Raw genomic sequence first — 21,394 nt, 5'->3', positions numbered from 1 at the left:
AATGTTTTAGCATTTACCATAGCTGTGAGTTTTCTTAATGCTTAGGGAAATGGCAATGACAACAGCTAGGAAGTAATGATATTAACATTTTGGGGACAAAACATGACAAATTCAGAAACAAATCATGTCATCTCTGCTGATAATATGAGGTTATATTACACTCAAGTTCAAAACTGATCACAAAGAAAAAGAAAAAAAAGGTTTTCTTGCATTTAAATATCCTGTTTCCATTTTGTGTTTTATTATATCAGATCAATTATAATATAATGCCTTCAGTTCTTCATTTCATTTTTATTTTTCTTTCCAAAATCCTTCCAGAGTTTACTATTTGGGTTGAAAAAGCATATTTTTAAATTGTGCATAACCAACTTCCATATAAACGTTTGGCAGGGAAACCAGTGCATGTTCTCTTAATTCATTTTTATTGAACCAAGTCCAGATTTTCAGTCAGGAAAAAGTTAGATATTAATCATATCTGAACAGGATCATTAAATTTTTCTTTACCTACCAGAACAGCAGGGTCATTATAGAGCCATGAGAAGTTAACTCACTTATTAATCTTTACAATTACATAAAAGTGATCATTTTTCTAGTACTTAAGAGTAGCTCTTACCCATTACTTGAAGAGTATGTGGGAATATTACAATATAATATAATGTATTATTATAGATGTGACCTGTGACTCCTCGATCTGCTCAGTGGCACACAACTCTCCATAGAAGTTATCTGTTTGAGCTCAGATAATCTTTAATTGTTCCATATTCCTCGTGCTCATTTCCGGGGCATGCTGGTAAATAGTGAGCTAGTCACCGAGTTATTAATTACCTCATTATTACTTAATTATCACTATTGCATACTTCATTTTTATGGAGAAGTATAGCATAAAAGAAGGCATTTTATACTGCCCACTACAGTTAAGTATGACTGACAGAGATAGCTAATGTAAGATTGAGTTAGTTAAGGAAAATCAATCAGAAATCCTCACTATAGATTGCTATCTGGCTTCTTCTGCCTTTTCCTGCAAACACTTCTCATCTTTGACTTTGAAACCCAACAGTTTAAACCAGGTTCTTGTTTCAATGGACTAATCCCCTTTCATAAATCATGTTCAAGTGCTGAAATAATTTGCACATCATTTAAAGAGTATTTGCTTTGAAACATTCACCTCAAGCCCTTTTGTATATCCTTTCTCTCCAAAGATTTGTAGTATTTGTTTTGTTCTCTGAGGTATAAAAGACCTGGGTAAACTTTATTCCTGTTGTTTCAAGATTAGTGAAATAAAATGCATATTTATTCGACTGGGACTGAAAGGAGCTTTAGTAAAGATGATCATACATATGACCCATGGGGATGCTATAATACAAAATTTCTGCCTTAAAATCTCTTTAGGTTTGTTCAAAATGCTATTGAAGGACTTAAGTTGAAAAAGGGGAGGAGGGGGCTGTGAATCCGTATTTCTTCTTTGTTATCAGGAAGAGTCACCGTGGTTTTTTTCTTGACAAAATAAACTCCTACATTCAAAATCAAGATAAATTTGATATGGGAGCAAAAAGATACTGGATAAGTCATGATCTCACTTTTTTTTTTCCTTTGCATATTCCATCACATTCCTACCTTTTTCCTACATCTTTGCTACACATATTGCTGGGGCATTCAAGAAAGCTACATCTGAAAAAGGATTTTTTTCCCTGAAAATACTTACTTCAGAAGAAGCAAGTACAAAGCCATCAGGGGCATCACATCAACATTTTCTGCATTGCTGCAGCAAAGAGCTCTACCAGTTCTATGTTGTGAAAAGCAGGTTGGTTTCTGTGACCCTAGAAAAAGATATTTACTCTGATCCCTGTCRCTTTTAAGCCTCGCTATCAAGCATGGCTTGCACTGCATTGGTGCAGCCTCTTGCCTCATTACAATGTAACATTGGATGAATATTTTGCAAATTGCAGTGATTTTTATTGTTTACAGCAAGAGACAATAAGGAGAGCGGCARCTTCATCTGTTTGAGCCACCATTGCTTGGGCCATCATCATATCTCCRTTTTTGTCCTGTTTGTCTTCTCTCTTGCCTAGGGAAGGAACATCGCCTCATGCCTAAGCAGATAACAGCTAAATAGATATATGCCTTTGTGATGCAATGAGAAATATTTTAGACGACCGTCTTTGGAGAGAGGTCAGAATTAGAACAAATGACAGTGACTTGTTGAGCTTTGCTCTTTGGAAAGGGAACAGTCAGCAGAGCTCGCTGTCACTTGTCTGAAACCTCTCATGGCAATTATTGAAATGACTACCCTGATTGCAAGTTTGTAGCCAGGAAAATGATCCTCAAACTACACTGTATTCTGAGGTTTCTCTGCTATTTATAACTAATCCAGATGCAATCCTCCTGGTACTTTGGGAGGAGCGTGACAGAAATAAGCAGGTTTTTAGGTTATAAAAGCTTGAATTAAACCAAACTATGGATACTCTAAATCAGACTCCAGATAGGATTACTTACTGGACAGCCTCACCTTTTGCACGATGGAGAAATCATTTCAGTGTTTATACCTTCCAGGTTGGAGGATGTATTTCATTTAAATTATGACCTCCAATCCCAAATATTTAAAGAGGAGCTTAACGGATGGAAGCACATTACTGTCTCTTGGCCTGGGTGTATTAGCGCTTTAAAAATGAATGTGCTTCCTAGGCCCTCCTATTTGTTCCACCAGCTGCCTGCTGACRTGCCAGATAAACCGTTTGAGGACAAGCAAGTTAAAGAAGTGTGTGTGGCTGAAGCACTTAAAAACTTCTCCTTGTGTGATATATTTTTGCTCAACCCACTTTCTTCAAAAGACAAATTCCATAATAATACACAGAGATTTCTAATTTACCAGAGTGACTCCTGCAGCTCTGTGTTATGATAGATGAGCCTATTTGCTGTGACAGGGGATGGGATCTACCCTTATGGGAGGGATGGAAGAGCTTCTGCGTTGGGAACAGCTTCTTCTATGGGTGTGCTGGGCTAGCTGGGGAGACATTTCATGGCCTTGTGGCTTGCACGAGGCACGTTCATGGTGCCATACACATGTGCAGGGAGCCTCTTCTTCCCGTCCATAGCTATGGTTATCACAGCCCTCAGACCAAAGGGTTGGTACCACTGGAAGGTTGATACCACTGAAGGGTTGATACCACCAAAGGGTTAAACACTGTACTCTTTCTCAATGAAGAAAAAGATTCCAAATCGCTGGCTTTAAATCCTGCCTGCTAAGAGAAGGCTGTGACATATGAGCAGTTCCCCTCACCAGGAAGGATATTTGGCTGCGTTTAATTAATTCCATTGGCCATTGTCTTAAGTGTGCCCAGGATTCACCCAGGAGGGATCCACTTGCGTTGCTGCTATTGAAAAGTGTAACGTAGCATTATCTTCCTCAGACAGACTTTTTGTAGCACGGAGCCAATTCCCCGGTTATTGAAAACAACTACCTCATTTGATTTCTTTCATAATTAATGAAATTCGGTAATAATGCTCTTGCCCCTCTGCTCATGCTGGAAGAATGTTGCAGAACTTTGCTGTTCTCGCGCTGAGAACATTCTTCTAATTTTCAGCCTAAATTGACTTGTGGTCAATGTAGATGTAACAAATGTGTTCTTGTGTCAGCATTTAGTTTGCCCTTTGTTTTCCACAGTTCTTTTCCGTCTCAGGTTTGCCTCCCCGGACAGCTACCACTAGCAGTCCCAGGCCTTCTCCTACATTGCACCGCTAGGTTAAGCTAGCCAAGATTTGCCGTCTTCTTGCCAAAGATCAGCTGCTGCTCTCTCTCTCTCCTGATCATCATAATAGCCCTTTTTTTGTTCGAATCTGCCCCAGTTTCGATTCATATTTCTTGCCCGTGGGCAAGCTCTTCCCAGAGCTGTGGAGAATGGATTTCACGCTTCTGCATGGGAATGGCTCTCCTGAGACGTCCTATGTACTGCATTTGCCTGCTTTGTGGCTGCTTCACTCTGATTTAGAGGTAAAAATTAAGCAACTCTGAACACCTAGATCCTTCTGTCCTTTTACCTTTTGCATGGGTGGTGAGAACCAAAGGGTGGGCCTGCCTGCATCCTTTTTATAACACAGAAAATATGTCTCTACATGCAATGCCAGTTTGCGGAATTAATTTTTAAGGTAGTCAATTTATGTGGAAGTTCTTCTCAGACAACTCATTTAAAATAGATGAGAATTAAAAGAGTTTAAAATTCTCAAGTGCAGATAAACTTTGCACTTGAAAACTTCTTGGAGAAGGAAAGGATTTATTGGACATGATGGATTGTTTGACACCTTGTCTGGAACAGAAATAGTTCAAAAAGCATGTATGTATGAAGCCCTGCGAAAGAAAGTATCTGTTTTTTTCTTAAACTTCTGTCTATGTGAAGGTTTACAGTTTGTATATTGTTTGTCTGTGCTGTAATCATCTCTACTGCAGAAGCTTATGGACCAGTTGGAATCTGAGAGCCTAAGGAGAACATAACAAGATATCTTCAAGTCAGAAAAGAGAGGAGCCGGGTGCAGCTTTGATCATAGGCTTTGGAATAGACAGGAAAGAACAAATTGGGGCAAGCTAAGCTTTAACTTTGTGTGCTATGCCTGTAACAGGAGGTATTGGGCACTGAAGGTGCACTGCCAAAGGGATTGCATCCACATTGCCAAGTGTGAGGATAGACTACTGGCTGTGTCCTGATCTTTCTCTGATCTAAAGCTTTGCCTTAGGTCTTCTCTGATGCCTGATGATCCTAACGCATGTACGTGTTTTCATTTCAAGAGCTCTGATGTAAGTTAATGGTCGTATGTGTCCCACCAGCCTGTTGTTTTCAGAACATTGAGCTGAAAACGTCTGGTGTAAGACAATGATGTGGGCTTGTAAAATTGTACTTAAAGGAAAAACACCTTCTTGGAAAAGAGGTTTAAGAGCAGACTCTGGTGTAGGGAGAGAAAACTGGTGCAGTGGGGTCCATAATACGTTTTGGGAATAAACTTGCTCTTTTGAGTAAATCAGCTGTTAAACTGCATCCGGACTTTGTCTTAGGAAGGCTTAGTTTAAAAAGTCAGAAAGTCAGCTAAAAATGTAGCGGAGATTGTGATTGCAAGATTACTCTTTGGCCCTCTTCTGTGTGGGCTATGGGCATAAATCAAAGTCTTTGTCTCATTGAAATGGCCTCCAAGAACCTCAGGAGCTTTGTTCCTTCAAAATTAGACTTTGAGTGTAATCTTATGTGAAGATATGTGTATGTATATGTATATTTCTTTAATATATATTAATTATGTATATATCTTTAATATATATTAAATATAGTAATTATAGGGTGCTACAAAGCTCCTACATTCTTCTGTTCACATAAATATCTGACATCTAGCTAAGTGAAAACCAATGCACAGNAAAAAAAAAAAAAAAAAACCAAAAAAGATATAATGAAAATATTGTAATATCTGAATATTTATACAGTGGTAGCTGAAGATCATTGATTTTGATGGATCCAGGGCAGTACTGACATTAAGGCACGATTAAAAATAGGGCAGTACTTGATTTGTTGTTGAGACTTTGTTGAGGTTATATATTAGACAGTCTGAACTGAAAATTAGACAACCCTCATTAAAGAAAAAAAAAAGACTTTTAAATAAGTTTCAGATTTGGAGTATCTTATAGTTCAAATTTGGGGTTCAGTGATCGGAGAAGGAAAAACCATAGCCCAAGTGGCTTGTGGAGGGGAAGGGAGAAAAGGAGGTGAGGAGCGGGTTTAAGCAGAGAGGAACCAAGATGGGTACCTGGAGAAAGGGAAAGAAAATGACAGGGTCCACAAGCACAGTTGATTTGCTGAATCATTTGTCTGAATTTTGCTTTCCTCTGGGGTATTTTAGCAGAGATTTTTGTGCTGCAGGAGAAACAATGCCAGGCAGGACATGGCAATGGGCTCTTCTGATCTGATACGCTTTTTTTCTTGAATCATTTGGGACCAGTGAATGCAAGGATGGAGAGGAATCTGTTACAGTCGTATTTTGTGTTATTAATGACCCACAAGTGAAAATGTTCTTTGAAAATACATTTTTTATTTTGTGGCTGTTAGTGCAGAAAACTAATTTAAAGAGCCGAATCTACCTTTTTTTTTCAAACAATTGCCTACTTGGCATTCCTCTGTAGCTCTCCCTGCTCATGTTACAGGTCATTCATAATAATAAAGCTTTCCTATTCCAGGACAGAATATTCATAATGTCTTTAAAATACTCAGCCAGATAATGGTCCCCAGAATCTGGACAGCAAGACTTCAAAAGACCGAGTCCTCTGATCTCCAGTTTCCTTATTCATTCTAACCTTGGAAGGTTTCAGCTATCACACACAGATTAAGTTTTATTGGTTGATAGTCTAATTGCATTTGTATTATCTTTCCCCTTAATATTATTTTCTTTTCTCTGTATTGGATTTCATCCAAATATTACTACTTCCATGAAGCAGCTTGCTGAAAATGTTTTGCTTTTGCTTTGATGCTTAACTGCTTAACACGTGCATGTTGCTATAAGGTGCTGTTTCCTGATAATACAGTTTTTTTCTCTGGGAGGAAAAGTTTTCACAGTCCTCCATACTTTGCTTGTATTTGATAGAGCTTTTTCCCTTGAGGCTTTTCAGGGACAAGATAAGGTTTGGTTAAACATCTGAACTTTTGAATGTTTATCTGAACTAGATTCGACCTCTAAATTTGTCCATCACTAGTTATTGTGCTTTTCTTTTTGGAGACTAAATTACACTATTAAATATGTTCTAAAGTAGGTTAAGTCCCTGTACAGTTTGTCAGCCGGAACATTAATTTTAAAGTTAAAGCAGCCTTCTATGGTATCTTTTTAACATTTTGTCTCTGTTTCTACCATGACTGGTCAAACCTAGGGTTAGTGCACCCATGCTAACTTCACATCCAAGTGTCCCAAAGTGTGGACAGGGTGGAATTTACTGCAGAAAAACATTGTGATATGTAAGACATATCCAAAGTCCATGTGGGTGGCTTATTCCAGCGAGGTTATTTGGGACGCTGGCAGAAGCCATGACCGTCACTGGCTTCTCCACAGTCTTCACATACATTGAGGCATCCCTGAGGCTCTACCCCTCCAAGAGCCTCTGCAAGGACCCGTCAGTCTTGGACTTGTTCCTTGCCGCATAAACACAGAGAGTTGGGAAAAGCCACCTTTGGGAGCACAGGGGACAGAGAGGAGAAGGCAGCGTTTCTATCTGCTCTTTTGCAGTTGAACAGTAGTCTTTTATGCTTTGGTCTTTACTAGGAGACCAACATCTGATAAGGTCAATGGGGAAAAAAGAAAAAAAAAAGAAAAAAAAAAAAAGAAAACCTTTTTTTGAGAAGAAATACCCTGAAATCAGACCTTTGGGGTATGCAGTCAGGTTTACTGAGTAAACTGTTGCGACTTAATGTGTGGCAAATGCCAGCYGTCAATCAAGTACCTGGAAGTGGAGCTCACTTGTGAGCTCCCCTTGTCCGCCGTGGTCCCCTGGGGCAGACCCTGCTCCTGACCTGGTGTCACTCCGTGACACGCCGGGTGACTCCGTGTTACTGCCTTCCTCCCCTCCTTGTCTCTGCGTTTATTTTAAGCACGTCCGAGAGACCTCTTTCCTGTGTCCGAGTGGGACAAGGCTGACTCTGCCTCCTAAGCCCAAACAAAAAGCTGTTGAAAACCATTGAAAACGGTTTGAAAAGTTGGGAGAGCAACTGTGTTTTAACAAGCAGAAGTCATTTTGCTAGAAACATGAAACGAGGTTGATGGCAGCAAAGGTCACTCAAAGTCTTACCTTTTTCTGAACATAAATATAGGAGATTCTTGCCCAGACTTCCACTTAAGGTAAGAAGTGAAAAGGTTTCTTTAACTCACTGAATTATTTTCTTTACTAAAGGAGTCCATGGGTAATCCTTCGCTCGGTCGTTTACTCTAAAAATTTACTTGGGTTATAAACATAATTCAGTAAGGTAGAGTGGACCTGCAAACAGAGCACAGCAGATGGATTTCAAATCTTCACTAGGTATTCTTTGATTGCTGTAAAGATAATGAGTATGGTGCTCTCCTTTATGGAATATCATATGCTAAACTTTTTGTATTTAAAACATAAAAAAAAAAAAAATGCTAGTACTAGTGATTTGAAATAACAGGGATACATATGAATCTCTTTACTACTTTTCTTTGGAAATAATAGTAAAAAATAACACGTTGGTTTCCATAACCTGTGTGCTACTGATTAGTTTTGTCCTTCACTGCTTGAGAAGCATTAGAAGATCATGGGTCAAAACATAAAAGGTTGTGAATATACCATGAGTCTGAGTGCAATGGGAAATATAATTAAATTTTAAAACAATTTACTTTTTAAATTTCAAATTATGAAACATTATTGATAAAAGTCTTAGGGAGAAGGAAAATCTCTGCTACAGTATTCTTCCTGGAGAGATCCCATAAGGTCGGATCTGAATAAAAGATTCAACAAGGTATCCAAGCGTGTATCTAAATTAAAATATGTGAATCATTTGTATAACTCTTAGCAAGGGTGATATAAATACAGTAATGCCAAATCTCCCTTGTTCTCTGCAGATAATTAGCTTGTGTTCCAAAGCATAAGGCAGAGTTATATGTAGGTTTTGAAGTTAAAAGTGCACGCATCGCCAGCAGTATTCAGCCACTCAGAGGAGTTTTCTTTTGGCATAGCACTCTATCTGGTGCTCCTGCTAGAGTGCGGAACCACGTAACTCATCTGTCCTTTTGCCTGAGCAATTTAATGTAAATGATGAGCACTCACATTATGTGCAAAAGGTTGAAAAGACTTTTTCTAAATTAACTCAGTMAGGAGGTAGGCTCCCAGACTTGAAAGTTATTCACGTGTATTCCACAATATATGAAAACAAACAAAAATCCAGAATCATTTCAAAAAAACCCYGAACTCATTACTTGTTGTAAATGTATGGAAATAATGTTCAGTTCTTGGTTCTCCCTTCCTCAGCTTTTAATTGCATGCTTGTTTTCTTTCTTTGAGAAGTTTGCTTAAATAATAAYTTTTATATTATTTATATCAACTTCAAAAGTCATTTAATTAGATACTGCCATTTTTTCCTCTTCTAAAACTCTTGGGTCTTACAGCAAGAATGGGATGAGAATGGCTGGCACCACTGGAAGTGAATTGCACTGTGTCACCCAGGAGGTAGTGAAGGGCAGGGCCCCTAGGCAAGTCCCACTTGTTAGACCCCCAAGTTACTAAACCTTGGCATATCTTTCTGGGATTTCTAGCAACTTTAGCTACTTTTTGCTAGAGAAGTTCATTAAATGCCATAAGTTACTCCATCATGGTCCTGACTTTGTAAATGTTTAAGTGTAGATATTTCACTCTTGAAGAAGTCCTAGCTCACTATTGCTAGAAGAGCTTTCAAGGCAATGAATTTGCATCTTTTTTTTTGTAAAGAGGCAATGTCCAGAGTCCTAATCCCCGACACAGGCATGGAGAGACCAGTTTTCCCTTCCAAGCACTCCGTACTCACCCGTCCTGAGCCTGCATAATCTGACTTTGTGTACTGCAGCAAACTCCATCCAAGTCCCACATGTTTTACATTAGTTGAACATAAACTGGTCATACTGTATGAATAAAACAGCCTCATTGATTTCTGGCATTGTGGTTTTTATATTGAAGTAGATGTGGATAATGGCATTTCTAATATGGTGACAAGGACCAAAAAATTGAGGAAAGAAAGGCCTGGGGCTGTCCTGGGTGATCTAGTCCAGTCCCTCCAGCCACAAGGTGCCACGTTATTTATCCCTTCTCATAAATTCATTAAACTTTGCCTTGAATTCCTGTAGTTTTATTTGCCACCAYGACTTCTTTGAAAGGGTGTTTTAGAACTTCGTATTATGGCCAGTTTTATACGCATTTATTCTCGTGCCAACATTGTTCTTCGGTTTAAACGGCTTCTCTCCCTCCCCGCTGTCCTGTTCTCCTCTCCCGCTCCTTTTCCCACCCCCACAAATTCATGGAGAACAATCAGAGCCTTTCTGAGCTGTGTTCGAGCTCGCCAAGCGCGCACCAAGCGCCCCGCGTGCTTCCCGAGGGCTAAGCGGGCCCTTCTCCTGGTAATGCCCAGGGCTGCTGTCGCTGCCGTCGCTGGGGTGACTTCCCAGGCGTCCCAGTTGCTTGGCCATGACCGACCTCCTACTTCCCTGCCTCTCATTTGCGTTAATTGTGGCCACTTTTCCCAAGTAGGATCAGTTTAACCAGGTGTCTCACTCATTTAGTCATTTCTAATAGCCAAGTTCCCAGTTTCCACTAGAGTTTTTATTTCTTTTCCTTAAAAATCMCTGGTGGACCCTGCATTTGACATTTAATTCTCTTTCTCCAGCTTCCAATCTCAAAGTAGCAAAGATTTTTGTCTGATATTCCATTTCTTTTCTGAACCAGTCACATCTCCCAGTCTTCATTTTTCAATGGTGGTGGTTTAGTTTTCTACATATTCCTAGAATATTCCTCTGAAAACTTTCCTTTAATACAACAGTTYTCCTTTCAACAAAGCTCATTTTAATACCTTGTTTAGTCACCTCACGCTTATTGTTTTAGTTCTCTCCATCTTGTCTAGTTTAACTGATAATTTCTCACTTGGCATCATATCAAATGCATAAGTGAAGTCCAGATAGATTCGGTCTATTGCATTTCCCTTTTCTAAATAAAACCAGTTATCTTATTAAAGAGAGATATCAGGTTAGTCTGGTATGATCTTCCTTTATAAACCCAATAAATGTTCAGAAATATTGCTTTCTTTTCCTAAATATTTATATTACACACAACATTAACAAAATATGTGTGAGGAGTGCCCTTTTGTTTCACAGTCTAGGCACACAGTGATATTTAATACACACTATTCATTTATTTCCTTTTATTATTAGTGAGAGACAAAATTAAAAAAAAAAGTTTACATGCGCCAGGGTATGATGCAAAAATATGAATTATATAGTCATTTTATTGAATCTTTACTGCTAATGCACACAAATTTCACAAAATATAATGACAGTACTGAGCACTTAAGTTGTTAGGCTGTCATATTATAGCAAAATTATTTGTACTATATAATCACTGTTTTCTTTTCCCTATTGTTTATTTCTGAGCTTGCTTCATAAACCTTTGCAAATGCAGATATACGTGCTGTGGAATTATCTTTGTTTAAAGCCGTAAAATTGAATAACTCCAGGTATTTTGGTGCCCATTAAAACAAAACCTTACCAGCATTTCCTGACCACTGATATCCAGTCATTCATAGGATGCCACGATTTTCAGATCCACGCAGCATATTCACAGAACTTGTCATCTTAATGCTTATCATAAACATAAGGATTAAAGGTCAGAATGCCTGATTTCTGTATTTTTCCCCAGTGATAATTTGTGTAAGGCCTCTAAGCAAGCCACTTGTCTGCTTCTCATTTAACTTGCCTGCAACAAGGAAATAGCAATTAGTGTGTGTATAACTAGCAAGACCTGCCCAGGAACTCCACCAAGGGATAATACAGGGTAAGTAAATGACAAAAGTCTTTAGGTAAAATGAATTAGGTAAAATGAATTCTTTAGTCTTCGTGAACAGACTGTATTGATTCCATCTCAGGACATCACRAAGGATAAAGGAAGGAGGCTCCGACTTGGATTTTTCACTCTCAAAACTCTGGTGTTGGCTTAAAATAATGGTCATTTTTGCAAAAGATAATATATACTGCTCCTTCCTTAGAAGACTGGCAGCATCTGCTGCAGACCACGAAAACCTGGGGAAAAAAAAAACCAAGACACTGAATTCCAAGTTCTGATGAAATGCAATAAAACTTAATGACACGAGACATTCATTATATATATGCTTAAAGTAGAGCCTCTCCTGCAATGTAGGCACAGGCATACGCCTCTGCATGTTACAGATATAGTTCTTTGGGAGGATGAGCTACTCTGTATAATTAAGCATTCCAGATCCTTGAAATTAGTATTTTTGCACATATGTGATAGCACTGCTGGGAGGCTGGCACGTTCATTATCCAGAGTCTCAGAGACCTACTCCTACCTTCCAATTCACCTGCTCAGCTTCAATCTGTAAAGCACTTCAGAAAATGCCCAGTTTAAGACATGTAAGATTAAGCCCATGAACCTGTTCGTTCATGTTGGCAGGTAGTTGGACCAGGCTTTAGATCAATGTGTTCAGTGTTTTGAATGGGGAAACCTGCCAGTTTTACTCTTCCTTGGGAAGAAATTTGTTAAATACTACCTATTACATTCTAAGATGTCACCCTTATATTACAAGTCATGTCCAGTTTTAAAAATTTAGTGAAATTTTGAAGTACTCAAGAAGATGCAGACAAAATTACACAGTTCAGACGTTGCTGTGTTTTTACCCTCCAAACAATACTCACGCAAGAAGAGATGCTAATGTGAATCTATTCAAATTTCTTAAACCCTATCCACTCCTGCTGCTGGTTCTCATTCTGTGTGAGCCGTGCCTATTCAAATGAATAACAGACTGTAATTTGGGGTATTATAATAAACAGATAGGGCCCATAATAATGTATTTCAGTTAAGAAGAGGCACTTGAAAGAAATTGGTTTTGCTATACACATGATGGGAGACAATCAATAGTGCTTTAGTCTGACAAGCACTGTCAATATCCATTGTCACAGTCCAGAAAGTCGTTAATGGATGGTTCTCCAAAAACCGATGCTTCCAACACATGTTGAAAGCATTTGGATATACTCTACCTGGCAGGAATTAATCATAGGTAAACCCTCGAGATTTTGTGTAAATGTTTTGTGAATTAGGAGTGAGATAAAAGGCCTTGGTAGGAAAGTGAGATCAACGTTGCGGGTTGGTGGAAGCGCATGGAGATCTGAATCACGTAGGCCTTGCCCAGAGRAGCACCCAGAGGATCACACCCAGGGAATATATTGTCTAGGTACATGATTTGTGTTTAATTTTCTCTGCTGAACTCACATGCTCTAGGCACATAAAGAATTATGGTCCGTGCCCCAGAGAGGCCAGAGCCCYGTCTGGTTCCTTAATTGGGCCCACGCCAAGATCTTGGAGAAAGACTTTGACAGCTTCACCATGCAACTATGTTAGTCACTACTTAAGCCTGTTTACACTATATTTATTCTCATTACCTCATATATACAATTGAGTACATTAAAATATAGCGTGCAGTTCTTCATCTGCAGATCTCAATACTTCCATTGATTCTTATGGGGCTTCTGCTGTTTAATTGTGTGGTTCAAATATAATCCATTGCTTCTTTTTCCCTCCACCTGTCTTCTTGTCCTCTCAGAGCTCTTGTGTAGACTCTGTTTTCCATCATTTTGCATAATAATCCTGTAATTTATATATTATTTGAAATATTACTCTTGGAGGTTAGGAGATAATATCCAGAATATTTACTTTTTTTTTAATTGTTTTTTCCTGTTCCTTTTTTTTTTCTTGTCTGAAATATTTAGCTTACAGTTGTCCTCCCTAATTCAGGTAATGTTTTGAAAATGTCATTAATCATTGGGGACTGGGAGGCTGCTGTTTCTCTTATTCCTAACAAAACATTCTGTTTGTACTTTTTTCTGCTATTTTCTTTTTGTACCCATTCTGTATGACACTTCCCTAATGTGATAAGCTCCTGTGATTCTAATATAGTTTAATTCTGCAGCAGATAGTTGCCCGAGGAAAGACCTTGCTTTTTATTATTATTATTATTTATCTGTTAATACCTTTTTCACCTATGGAATAAATAAATATTTAATATGGGACCAACTCCTGCCATAGTAATGCTTTTGCTGCCAGRTTCACGTGTCCTGCACCCATTTCCATCAGGAAAAAGTTTATCATAATATTGTAATTTCTGCTGGGGCCAGCTCTGCAAATACGATAAAAGGACAAGCACGTGTTTCCATTTTCTGTCTCGCAAGTGAGAAATCATTAGTGCAAAATAACAAATTAGCAATTGAAGTGTTTGTGCAGAGTGAGCGGATTTATACTTCTGTTTGTTGTGTTGGTTTTGAAGCAGGTTATRTGTTGGTTAGAAGTTGGCTGTATGAATCTATTAGTGCAATTAGATTCAGAATTGGAGGATATGGATTTATTCAGTGCGATGACTCAGACGGGATATGTAAGTACTATATATGCTGGAGAACATGAGAACAAGCAATAGATTTACTTTGCTATTCTTTTTTATTTGAAAGTATCCTATTCCTCCTCTGTGGGAAGTGTTTTCTACTTTTGTCTGTTGTTTGAATTTTGCCAAACTCTCATTAATGAAAAATTCATCTGGCTAAATCCAGAACCTGAAATTTAAAAAGGAGGCTGCTGCTACTACTACAAAAAAAGACAGTTTACCATGCTTTTTTCTTTTTCTATTTTTAACTACATTTGGTCCTCTGTGTGTTTCCAAACACAACAGCAAAGCCATTTTAATAGGGGGATATCGCGAGAATGTTTTGGCAAGAGAAGGGATATTCCTATACAGAATCCCAACAAGAATATTTCTGGCTAAGCTTGAGTTTGGAACATACTTTCTAAACCCTTGAATTTCTGGGAGGCTTGGAGTTTTCCTCCGGTGACTCACACATACTTAATAGAATAAAATAAGAAATTTATCAAAAATGGCTTTACTGCTGTTTTTAACTCAGTGCTATCCAGTCCAATATACAAAACTATCCCTGACAATAATTATTCCTACCTCTAGATGTAGTTTTAACACCATAATTGCTGTTTCAGGTATAAAGCTTCCAGCTGAGTTAATGCATCTTTCTCTATAGGACCTTGTTCAGTTAAAATATCYTAACAAATCTGGTGCATACTTAAGAGCTAAGAATATAGTTTAAGTGAACATAAAACATTTCCAAATCCTGAAGAAAGGGAAAGGTGGCAAGCGTCTTAACTGACTTCAACATTTTCACTCCTGCAACAGTTGTATGAGGAAAACATCACTGAAATAAGGAAAAAGCAAACCTAAACATGAATTGCTGCAGACAGAATGACCCTAAGCAATAAGAGATTCACAAAACTAAATACAATTCACTTCACTGTTACAAAGTACCATTAAGATGCAGAATTAGAAACATCCATTTGTTGTTCTTTTTATAGCACAGCCAAATCACTTGGAATTTTTGCTCGTCTCTGCCAAGTATTGCTCAATTTTGAACAAAAAGTCCTAAACTATAATGTTAAAAATGCACCAATCATCAATTGAATGCTAATCTTTATATTCTATGATGCAGCACTCCAAGAATGCTACCATTAAAAAATGTGAATTCTRTTTTTCATAAGTGATGGATTATTGTACCAAACCGTGTGTTTTCCAGTAAAGTGTCCTTTTATTTGTCCTGTGTGATTACTAGTTTGTGGAAGTATGTGTGGGGTCATTTTAGTGCTGTGGGAAAATGGAGCACTCTTCTGTTAAAATCAGTAGTGAAATCAGAAGCAAACTATGCTCTGATCATCACAGGCATGTGTTTAAATATTGCTTTCCTTAATTGGCTATGTTCTATTTACTTAAAATGAACAATTTGGCAAGTTTTTCTCCCTTGACAACAGCAAAGCGTAAACCATTTTATAAGTTTGGCTGTTAAAATCAGATTTGTAATGTAAACCACAATATTCCAGGGTTGTTACTGTTGCTTAACTAGTTATTTTTGCTTGCCATTGTTTTATGATTGTTCACCTTTAAACATTCTGGTTGTGTTTACGGCTTATGCAAAACTTCTTGCTACAAAATAGCCTAATGATTTAGGTCATGATTTTCTCTCTCTTCCGTTGACTCGGGTGTACGAAGACTACTGAATTATAAGGGAGATTCAGTCTGGACAGGGAACATTAGGGAGCACTTCTGTGACCACAGCTAAGTTAATTGGGGCTACTATACAGAGATTCTGTAAAGGGACTTTGGATCAATTCCTGCTAGATCAACTTGTGGTGAATGTGAATAGTCCRTTTCTGGGGATTTTCCTTCTTCTTCTTCTTTTTTTTTTGCTTGCAAGAGCAAACTGTTCTTTCTTCAGTGCATTTTGGATAAGTGGAAGGCAGTAAAGAGGAACCATGTCCAGCAAGCAGAAACAACCTTTAGACTTCCTTTAGACTGAGACCCTTGTTTAGGTCGCCTTGCTAGGGTGGCTTAGTCTTGAGCGCTCAGCTAGGACCTCTCGGACGTCCTATGCTTTCTCCTTTCCACTGGTACCGACTGTTTTGAAGGCTGTGATGGTTCCCTCTAAGCACCTCAGCAGAGAAGAAGTTAAATTTATGCCTTCAAAACTTCCTCCAGGGGATTTTTTGCAGCTGGCTTCAATGTCTTTTTGACACAGAGCAGGAATAAATCGAGCTCAAAATGCTTCTTCGCTTGGTAAACGCCTAAATATAATAAAATATAATCATTAGAACTGGAATAGTTCTCCTTCCATAAATTAATGCATCTTACACACATTTCATGGCATATAGCCATGTTTTCGAAAACAGCATTAAATATATATATATATATAATGCTTAATCCATCTTGGCAAGAGAATTCGGTCCTTCACTCGTGATGTGGCCATCCCTTCTCCCAGCGAGTTGCATTTAGCTAACAGTGCACAGCTCCCTTTCATGCAGGGCTTTTAGCTGAAAAATCATCCGTGTGAAACTTGTGGGATTCCTGAACACTTCATGAGTAAACTGGTAGCCATCCAAATACTCGTGAGCAATAAATAATACGACTCTGAGTAGCCAGCAGAGTGAACTCATCATGTTTATTCACAAAAATATTAATCAAACACTCTGTCCAACTAGCTACACCACTGACCTACCGCATGAATTTACTTAGGTGGCTGTGGCCACTATTCCTGAGGATTTTTGAACAAAGTGCTATTAATTTAAAAACTTGCATTCACTGGAATTTTTTCTTTTGTTTCCCTTTAGTTTTCAGACTCAACTACAGTGCATCCGATACAAATGACAGAAATCGAGTTAAAAGCAGATTAAAGAAGTTTATCTCCCGAAGACCCTCCTTGAAAACACTGCAAGAAAAGGGACTTATTAAAGGTGTGTTCTGATTTATATTCTTTATTAGGAGTAAAAACTAAAAATCTGAGAATGATTTTTTCTTTTTCTTTTCCAGTTAAATGAATATATGCATTGGACAAATAGTTCTTGTTAGATATGTTTTTCTTGCTATACCTCAGAAAGTGCACCCTACTGAATCATACTGAATATGCTTATGCATTATTTGAGTAGATACTCAATTTTTCTGCTTTGGTGTGCATGTGGTGGAAGCCCTTCCACTTAATACCGTCACTCACCATGAATGCTGCAAATCAACATGCTRCACAACTCCATTTTCTTTTTAAGAAAAGGACCTTGAAATATTTTTATATTTTAGAATAAGACTCTATAAGACTTTATAAGACTCAACTTGCGATGCTATGCTGACTGATTTATTTTGTAGGGAAGGCTGGAGTCTGCTGTCTTCTCTCATTATTTTTCTAACTCACCAACAAAATACTTTTTTCCAATTTTAACAGCATAAAATAGTTGCCAGCAAATAATAATTGCTTTGAATCCAGGAGGTTTCGTACTCCGATTTCTTTCTAAGTTGGTCAGACACTGCTTTTGCATTTCCTTAAAAAAATGGGATCTTGCTGGCTGATCCAAGGCAGAAGTGTTTTCCTAAGAAGCTGCTAGTTAACTTGAAGGCAGTAGCACTCCGACCACTAATAATCCGGCAAAGCCGTGTTTTCAAATATTGCCTGGAATAATGCTTTAAAAATTTACGCACTCCCAAATTATTATGTGTGAAACCCACAACTGCGCATGCAAATTGGCTCGAAAGAGGTGCTTTGCCAGCAGCCCCTGTCAGTCTCTGGCACATGAGTTTTCCAAGGTGGTGTCAAAAATGGCCCAGGCGGTTGCCAGCGTGTATTGAATTGCTCCGTCCTCAGCCAGCGCCGTGATTCCAACTGGGCCCATGTCTAAGGAGGAGGAAGAGGGAGTTATGGACTAACTGCTTGCGTTGTGGAGGCCTACAAAGATGTGCAATATTATCTGAGGAAGCCTGCTAAGCACCTCAATGTTAAGAAGCTGTTGTTTGACTTATCTACTGCCTTGTGCTGCCAAGGTCCATGGGCACTTTAAAAAATGCCCTGTATGCCCAGGTCACACAGTCACCCAACTTTGCAGATCTGTCCCTAAATGATGGCTGTATCTAATTTTAACATGTGGGAGGAACTTTTCCCTATTTGAAGGACCCTTTGGATTGAGGATGGGATTTGAATGTATCATGTTGGTTTGTTTCAGTTATTTCAATAATAGAGTAGTAATTTACAGTCTTTTAATTTCTGGATTTAGGGTGTGTGGGGTTTTTTTTTTTTTTTTTTTTTTTTTTTTAGCTTAATAAAGTGTGGCTGATGAATCTCCTGCGGTGCTACATAGGGATCAGATGTGATCCCTGCTAACAAATCCAGGCTCATTAGCATAACTCAAATGCACCCTCTAATATCTCTCTAGGAAAGCCAAATACATTTGGTTTTGGCTATTGTCTCAATAAGCTCTTGATTCAGAAGCATAGCTGGGTCCTACCTGGAAAGACTCCTCTCTGGACTCCTAATATTGTGCATTTTGTTCAGGCACAGGGACTCAGAATCAGTGCCCTGCACAGTGTTAATACCAGGGTAATGTTACTTTGAAGAAAACACGTTAGTTATCTACCATGAAGTTTCATTAGGATTAGGTTTGGGCCATGCAAATGAGGCAGGATTCGTTAGCRGGGCTTAATTCCAATCTACGGTAAGTCCATGTGAAATGCTCATTTGATAAGGTTCCTTCATTGTCTTCAGTAGAGTTTATCCCTTAATCTGTTAAAATGTTATGAAAATGCAGTTGCAGTGCTTATGCAGAGACCACTTTTAAATGTTAATTTTTTAGGCTCGCATTAGAATATTTTTTTTAAATCACAAAATGCAACCCTCCAGATTAAAAATGAAAAGCTTGCCAAATTTCGTATTAAAAATGCATCTATTTATTTTTCTAAAGGTGAATTAAATGGTGGCAGAAAAATCTCAAAACTATTTATTTGCTCATTTCTTAGGGGGAAAAAATGTTAACCAGTTTTTACAAGAAAAAATTCCTCCAGCTCTGAGAACACGCACGCTAACTTTTATTCCATAGGGAAAGACTTCTGTCAGAATTGTAAATCCCTTAAAATAGGGGTTCGTAATAAAAGTGTGTCTAAAGCCTTGCAGGACATCTTGGTACCAAATTTTTGACAAAGAGCTGTTCTATGTGCTGGTGGAGAATTGATATAAATATCTATGAAGCGTGTGGTGTTAATTACTCCAGTGCAGTGGCACTGTAGATGCTGTGAAAAACCTTCACTTTTCATCAGCTGCTATTCATATTTGCCAGGGGCACTATAAAGCTCTCAAATCTATATTGATTTTTTACATTGTATGTCACATTGGAACCCAAACTCCAATAAATTTAACACGTAAATTATAGTCATGAGTAAATACATTTTAAGGTGGTAAGTTCACTTAAACACAGTTCTGTGCTCGGTTAGTCGCTGATGTGTGCGCTCTTGGCCAGAAGACTCAACACATTTCTCCGTATTAACCAAATTTGGGAATACAAGCTTCAAAATGAAATAGCAGTTTGATCTCCTGGGGTACTTTGTTCTGCCAACACTATTATCAGAAAATCTAGAGATTATGTGATTGTCATTTAACTCTTAACAAAACTTTGTTTATGTAGTAAGTATGAAGTATCTRTGGAGTGAGTAACAGAAGCAGTTAAAAACTGGGAAGTATAAGAAGCAGGGGGATAATACTCAGACAAGGGAATGTCACAGAGCAATATGTAAAGGTTATTTATACATGGTCTGAAAATGAAGATGCACCAAACCTTTACGTGCCAAAAAAAAAAAAAAAAAAAGAGTTATTTTTGCCTTATCTGTCCCATTCGCTTTCTAGCTGTCTGCCTCTGCGAAGGCAGAGCCCGAGGAGCACGTTGGCTCCATTCATTACAACAGGCCGGCGCTATGTGCCTATTTATGCTTCAGTGAAAACTCTAATGAAGATTGTCAGATCTCATATTTCCATCTCACTTATGTGTACACAAAATAGCTTCGGTATAGAGCGTTTTGGATAGCTTTGGAGACGAGGGGTAACACAGTAAGTGCTTTGTATGACAGGCCCGTGGCTTATGTTTGCATACGCACACGCATGCACACAAGCATAAAAACAATGAATAAGAGCCACGTTCCATGTCTGCCAGCTCAACAGCGGCGTTGCAAGAGTAGCTGTGTTCAAATTTATATGCTGGGGCAGGGGTCTTCTGTTCCTCGGGATTGAAATATTCCCAGAATTTACAGAATCTGCACTAATATGCTAGAAAAATAATGTGTAAATCTTGTCTTTTAAAACTGCTTTATAGTCTATAAATGAACTTTGATCTCTTAGTTTGAGCTTTGTCGTGATTTAATATTGCCCAAAATGAATTGTCAACCTTCGACTTAATATTGGCCTGCTGACTTCCTGATTTCAGGGCTTCTCTACTCCAGAAAAGAAAAAATCCTTCTGTGCAGTAGTGTTTTTAAGGCTGTGGTAGCTGTGTTGGTAATAGACTATCACAAAACACACTTTTGGTAAATGGGAAAAAGCATGAATAACAACATAAATGAGGCTGTGGGAACAGAAGAAAATTCAGCTGGCAAGAAATCATCTGGCTTTTCTTTTCTTTGCTTTTTTTTTTTTTTTTTTTCCCCAAAAGTTAGAGACTAAAGGAACTTCACTGAATTTATTTCCTAAGTTAAGTGAAGGCAAAAGCAACAACAGCAAATTGGAATGATTACTGCTGCTTCGAGATGATAATAAAAGCCAATCTATTACCAGCAAGAGGATCTATCTGTGATAAGTCTTGATAGTCTATAGCTCTGATCAGGATATACTCTGTTTTTAGCAGCACAGAAATCACCAGTCAATTTATCTGTGGACAAGGGAAGACTTCCTTCCCCTGTCTCTCATCTCTCATGTCATGGAGTTAAGTCATGGGCCCTGGAGTAACTCACCAAGATGAGTATTTTCTCTTGAGAAATCCAAAATTTAAGGCTCAGTAGCTGTTTTGTCTTTCAAAAGACCTACCTTTGGGTATGTTCTGCCATTCTCCTGGGATATGCAAGAATTTAGCAGATGTTTTGGTACCTAGTACAATTTAGGACAAGTTGGGAAATGTTTCCTTTGACTTTCTTGGACAGTAGCTTAAAAGCCTGATTTTAAGCTGTTCAGAAAACACAGATTTTCTGAATTATGGTTCCCAAACTCTGTATATGGCCAAATGTTGGGCTAAGCGATTTTCCCTTGACATTGCTCTAATCATGACTTGACGGTCAGAAAT

General features: G+C 38.3%; 1 protein-coding gene across 1 annotated transcript in view; it reads left to right on the top strand.

Moving 5' to 3' along the window:
* The window catches only part of ARHGAP15 (Rho GTPase activating protein 15), a 293,000-nt gene that overhangs the window by 147,353 nt on the left and 124,253 nt on the right, over positions 1–21,394 (top strand). The window contains exon 8 of the mRNA XM_026040886.1: positions 16,928–17,050. Coding sequence (XP_025896671.1) covers positions 16,928–17,050 — 123 coding nt within the window. The remainder of the gene's footprint in view (positions 1–16,927; positions 17,051–21,394) is intronic.

This window comes from Nothoprocta perdicaria, unplaced genomic scaffold (assembly GCF_003342845.1).
Source record: "Nothoprocta perdicaria isolate Ctin4 unplaced genomic scaffold, notPer1 scaffold_27, whole genome shotgun sequence".
Classification (NCBI taxonomy): domain Eukaryota; kingdom Metazoa; phylum Chordata; class Aves; order Tinamiformes; family Tinamidae; genus Nothoprocta; species Nothoprocta perdicaria.
Note: the sequence above shows the minus strand (reverse complement) of the source record. Positions and strands in the feature narration are given on the sequence as shown.